This window comes from Solanum tuberosum, unplaced genomic scaffold, assembly GCF_000226075.1.
Source record: "Solanum tuberosum cultivar DM 1-3 516 R44 unplaced genomic scaffold, SolTub_3.0 scf00030, whole genome shotgun sequence".
Lineage (NCBI taxonomy): Eukaryota > Viridiplantae > Streptophyta > Magnoliopsida > Solanales > Solanaceae > Solanum > Solanum tuberosum.
The window spans coordinates 2,323,131-2,328,996 of NW_006238956.1; the positions used below are offsets into that span (position 1 = coordinate 2,323,131).

At 41.5% G+C, this 5,866-nt stretch overlaps 1 protein-coding gene across 1 annotated transcript; it reads left to right on the top strand.

The window, feature by feature from the left end:
• Nucleotides 1–1,232: 1,232 nt before the first annotated feature.
• Nucleotides 1,233–3,223, top strand: LOC107059648 (uncharacterized). Its single transcript, XM_015306367.1, has 4 exons — nucleotides 1,233–1,707; nucleotides 1,968–2,342; nucleotides 2,499–2,683; nucleotides 2,912–3,223. Exons 1-4 carry the CDS (start codon nucleotides 1,233–1,235, stop codon nucleotides 3,221–3,223), a joined length of 1,347 nt encoding a protein of 448 aa, XP_015161853.1.
• The last annotated feature ends 2,643 nt before the right edge of the window (nucleotides 3,224–5,866 follow it).

The following is a 5,866-nucleotide window of genomic DNA, read 5'->3' on the forward strand; positions in this document are numbered from 1 at the left end:
CATTAGACTGATGGCCTAAGGAGTGGGTCGATATGAGGTTCATCCCGAGAGGGTGATCCCTAGTCCCATATCCTAACACTTAGCTCGAGAGAGTGAGTGGGGTAAGGCGTAGGCTGGTTTTCATGCGACAAATGGGTGTCTGACAGGAACATATTTGAAATGGGGTAAGTTGCCCGAGAGGGAACTTATTTCCATTTAAAGCTTAGCCTAATCACTATTATTTTGCAAATCTCCGATAGAAAGCATGTACCCAACAATTTATCTCTACTTGAATTGCGGTCACATCCCAAGAACCTTTTCCCATACTTGAGTTTCTTCCTTATTTTGTTGTTTTAGTACTTGTTACAAAACCCCCTTTCGATATTTGACACTTTTGTGTCACCTGTTTTACATTTACAATGTTGTTTATCGCAAATATCTTTAACTACGACTAACTTGAATGAAATTCTAATTGGTTATTAATTCTCAAAATCGCTCCCTTGGGACACGACCCCAACCGTCGGTTGGGTTACTATATTATTGACGATCGTAGACACTCATATCGTAGGATAGTGTCATTGGTCACAATAAGCATCAAAATGGCGCCACTGCTGGGGAGTGGTGTTATTTGAGAATTTTTAGTTCACTAGAATTTCTGTCTTATTGATCATAGATTATTAACTTTACTCATAGTTTTGTTTTTCTTTGAGTTTTTGATTGTATGTGATCCGAAGGATCATTTGCAAGAATCTCTGTTTTTTTGTAGTTTTATCTTTACTAACTTAATTTTTTGCTTGTTTGTGTTGAAAACAGAAATTATGAGTGAGGACGTGGGGGACAATTGCCACGCCAACAACCCATTGAATATTGACTTGCACCAAGATGACATTGACGATGCAAACAGTGTTTATGATCCCGCTCCATTGGGTGAGATAGGTGCAATTCGCTTGCCGTAGGGTGGTGGAAACAGAAATTTTGAAGTCACTAGCACAACACTCCATCTCATACATTCAAGGGGCCTATACAAAGGAATGGATCATGAAGACTCACATGAACATATCCAAAGTTTTTTGAACGTATGTTCTCCGTTGTCATTCAAAAATTGGTCGCAAGAAGCCATCAAGCTTCACTTATTCCCATTGTCACTGACAGGAGCTGCCACTACGTGGTTGTCTGAGCTTCCCAAAATTTTTATCACATCATGGAAATAATTAGTCACTGCTTTCCATAATAGATTCTTTCCCCCGTCAAATATGATGAAGTTGAGGGACGACATTCAGAATTTCAAACAAAATACGAGTGAACCAATTCATGAGTTGCTACTCCAATATTTTTACCGAAGTCTTGATTCAGTTAACAAAGGGATAGCTGATCAATTGGTCCAAGGAGGCATAATGCTACAGCCCTTTGAGGTGGCCTCATTTCTCCTAGATGGTATGGCAAGAGTAAATCAAGCTTGGTACACCAAAGAAGATCAAGTCTCCCCTCTGTGTTTCAGGCTGACGCAAGGGCAACTCGATAAAGAAAAAGAGAGGGATCAAAACATCAAAAAGATGTTGTCTCAGATGGAAGATTTACAAGAGCACATGAAAGGCAAATGTGAAGTGTTTCGCGCAGAGGGGGGTTCTTTTTCTGATAACTTCAAATCGGGATGGAATCAAGGTCGAAACCACAGAAGGAATGAGGAGGGTTTCCACCCGCACTATCAACCGCGGGTTGGAAATCAAGGTTGGAACTACCCTAGGTGATATTTCCAAGAGTGGACTGAGCATAACGATCAGGAAGAATACCAAACTCAATTGAGTGATAGCACGACATCAAGGGGGACTGACAGCAGCCCTAGGGTGAATGATCTACTGACACAAATTCTTGAGAAAGTTGAAGGTTCTGCTGATTTGCTAAAGGGAATGAGAGATGATTTTTCTTCACTACGAGTGAACCAATTCATGAGTTGCTACTCCAATATTTTTACCGAAGTCTTGATTCAGTTAACAAAGGGATAGCTGATCAATTGGTCCAAGGAGGCATAATGCTACAGCCCTTTGAGGTGGCCTCATTTCTCCTAGATGGTATGGCAAGAGTAAATCAAGCTTGGTACACCAAAGAAGATCAAGTCTCCCCTCTGTGTTTCAGGCTGACGCAAGGGCAACTCGATAAAGAAAAAGAGAGGGATCAAAACATCAAAAAGATGTTGTCTCAGATGGAAGATTTACAAGAGCACATGAAAGGCAAATGTGAAGTGTTTCGCGCAGAGGGGGGTTCTTTTTCTGATAACTTCAAATCGGGATGGAATCAAGGTCGAAACCACAGAAGGAATGAGGAGGGTTTCCACCCGCACTATCAACCGCGGGTTGGAAATCAAGGTTGGAACTACCCTAGGTGATATTTCCAAGAGTGGACTGAGCATAACGATCAGGAAGAATACCAAACTCAATTGAGTGATAGCACGACATCAAGGGGGACTGACAGCAGCCCTAGGGTGAATGATCTACTGACACAAATTCTTGAGAAAGTTGAAGGTTCTGCTGATTTGCTAAAGGGAATGAGAGATGATTTTTCTTCACTAAATAGCAAGGTGAACTCTCATGCTAATGCCATCAAGATGCTGAAAGGTCAATTGAACCTCATATCGGCTCAACTAACAACCACGATGCCAAAGGAAAATGAGGAACAAGAGCTAGCTGTAATTACCCGTAGCGGGAAGGTAGCGATAGGTAATGAAGGAGAAGAACGTGAGGAAAACCAGGGTGAGGAAGAAGCAGAAATTACCGATAATCAAAACATCAGCAAGAAAGCACAAGAAGGAATGAATCAACACAATGAAACTCCAAAAATAATACAACCCTTACCAAAATACCTCCACCTTTTCCCCAGCGTTTAGAAAAAAGAGAATGAAGATGAGAGGTTTAAAAAATTCTTGTCTGTGTTCAAGAAATTGTCCATCAACCTTCCTTTGGTGGAAGCATTGCTGGAGATGCCAGGGTATGGTAAATTCATGAAAGAGTTAGTCACCAAGAAGAGGATCTTGGATTATGAAATGATTGAAGTGCCTTATAGTTGCAGTGCGATCATGACAAAAGAGTTAATCACTAAAAGAGAAGACCCTGGTGCTTTCACCATCCCGTGTACTATTGGAATGCTCCAATTTGCCAAGGCTTTATGTGACCTAGGAGCAAGCATCAACCTGGACTCATATGCCATATACAAGGAACTTGGATTGGGAAAACCAAGGCAACTACCATGAGATTTCTCATGGCAGATCAATCGATCAAGCATCCTGTTGGGATCCTCTACGGTATCTTGGTCAAAGTGGATCGGTTCATATTTCCAGCTGACTTTGTGATTTTAGACTGTGACATTGATGTTGAGGTCCCCATTATTTTGGGAAGGCCATTCTTAGCAACCGGCAGAGCATTAGTGGATGTTGAAAACGGCAAGTTGAAATTCCGTGTGAATGACAATGAGGTAACTTTCAACATCTACAAATCCATGAAGCAACCAAGTGATATCCATGTAGTGTCTACTGAAGATGTTATAGATGAGGTAGTGGCAAGTGTTAGCCATCTACTGCGCAAGAATGAGCCTCTTGAGTCAACACCTGCAAATCATGATGATTCAGAAATTCAGGAATATGATGAAATGATCGCAGCCCTAATAGGGTTAGGAGCATATGCACGAAATGCAATTAAGTTGGATATCGACCTAAAAAACTAATGCAGCCCACCTGCAAAGCCATCAATTGAAGAGCCGCCAACTCTAGAACTGAAAGTACTCCCATCCCATCTCAAGTATATTTTCTTGGGAAATAACAACACTCTGCTAGTGATTATTTCAGCAAATCTGAGTGAAGGGTAGGTAAAAGTGCTTGTTGAAGTACTGCAGAAGCTCATAAAAGCGATCGGATGGACCATAGCTGCTACCGTGCGCAACCCGCCCGGTATCTGCACCCATAAGATTTGGCTGAACAGTGAATGCAAACCCAGTGTAGAGCATCAGTGAAGGTTGAACCCCCCGATGCAAGAGGTAGTAAAAAAGGAGATCATCAAGTGGCTTGATGCAGGAGTAATCTATCCGATTTCAGACAGGAAATGGGTCAGCCCAGTGCAATGTGTACCAAAAAAGGGTGGCATAACAGTGGTCCCAAATGCTAAAGGAGATCTGGTGCTGACTAGACCTGTAACTGGATGGAGGGTGTGCATGGATTATCGAAAGCTAAATTCATGGACTGAAAAGGACCATTTTCCAATGCCCTTCATGGACCAGATGCTTGACAGGTTATCAGAGAGAGGGTGGTATTGTTGTTTGGATGAATACTTTGGATATAACAAGATATGTATCGCACTAGAAGATCAAGAGAAAACCACTTTCATATGCCCTTATGGGACCTTTACATTCAAAAGGATGCCATTCAAACTTTGTAATGCACCGACAACTTTTCAACGATGCATGTTGTCCATTTTTGCGGATATGGTTGAGGACTCTCTGGAAGTCTTCATGGATGATTTCTCAGTCGTGGGGGACACATTTGAAGAATGCTTGACACATTTAGAGCGAGTTCTCCAGAGGTGTGTGGAAACTAATCTAGTCCTAAATTGGGAGATATGCCATTTCATGGTGAAAAATGGCATTGTTCTTGGGCATAAAGTGTTACAACAACGGCTAGAAGTTAACAAAGCAAAAATTGAGGTTATCGAGAAACTACCACCGTCGATCACAGTAAAGGGGATTCGGAGTTTCTTGGGCCATGCAGGCTTCTACCGAAGATTCCTTAAGGATTTCTCAAAGATTGCACAACCATTATGCAAAATCTTAGAGAAGGAAGTGAAATTCTACTTTGATGACTCTTGTATGGTAGCATTTAAATGTTTGAAGGAGAAATTGATATCCACACCAGTTATCATCAGCCCCAATTGGTCAGAACCATTCGAAGTGATATTGATGAGAGTGGGATGACATTAGGTGTAGTATTGGGACAAAAGCATACCAAACTGTTTCACCCAATCAATTGGTTCTTGATGTGCATAGGTTGGCTCGGATAAATGTTCAACTATTGGACTCCACCAAGGGTGGCATCATGGTCCATAATGGTTTCGGATCGTCCTTTGTGATGGATGTGAAGTCTAAACAAGGCTTTGATCCTATATTAGTTGAGTTGAAAGAGTCGGTACTCAAGAAGTCTGTTGAGTCTCTCTTCCAAGGGGGAGATGCGGTGCTTAGGTACCAAGGTCGGTTATGTGTTCCAGATGTTGATGGTTTGAGGGAGAAAATTTTAGAAGAAGCTCATAGTTCTCGGTATTCTATTCATCTGGGAGCCACTAAGTTATACCATGATATACGGGAAGTCTATTGGTAGAATGGTATGAAGAAGGATATTGCGGTATTAGTAGCCAAATGTCCTAATTGTCAACAAGTTAAGGTTGAGCACCAAAGGTCGGGAGGCTTGTCACAAGATATTCTTATTCCTACTTTGAAGTGGGAAGATGTGAATATGGATTTTATTGTAGGCTTTCCACGTACTAGGCGGCAACATGACTCAATATGGGTAATAGTGGACCGAATGACTAAGTCCGCTCATTTCATTCCCGTCAAAGCGTCCTACTAGGCAGAAAAATATACTAAATTGTATTTGAATGAGATAGTAAGGTTACATGTTGTTCCCTTGTCTATCATTTCGGATCGAGGTCCCTAATTTACTTCACATATTTGGAAGTCCTTCCAAAACGGGATAGGTACTAAGGTGAAGCTTAGCACGACTCTTCACCCTCAAACAGATGGTCAAGCGGAACGCACCATTCAGACTTTAGAGAAAATGTTGAGGGCATGCATAATAGATTTTAAAGGAAATTGGGATGACCATATGTCATTAGTGGAGTTTGCCTATAATAAC

Bases quoted from the DNA above. Each gene is read 5' to 3' on its own strand.
- LOC107059648 (XM_015306367.1), top strand. From the start codon at position 1,233: ATGATGAAGTTGAGGGACGACATTCAGAATTTCAAACAAAATACGAGT. The intron at 2,343-2,498 runs GTTGGAACTACC...AGAAAGTTGAAG, and splicing joins ACCGCGGGTTGGAAATCAAG to GTTCTGCTGATTTGCTAAAG. The intron at 2,684-2,911 runs GTAGCGATAGGT...TCTGTGTTCAAG, and splicing joins TAATTACCCGTAGCGGGAAG to AAATTGTCCATCAACCTTCC.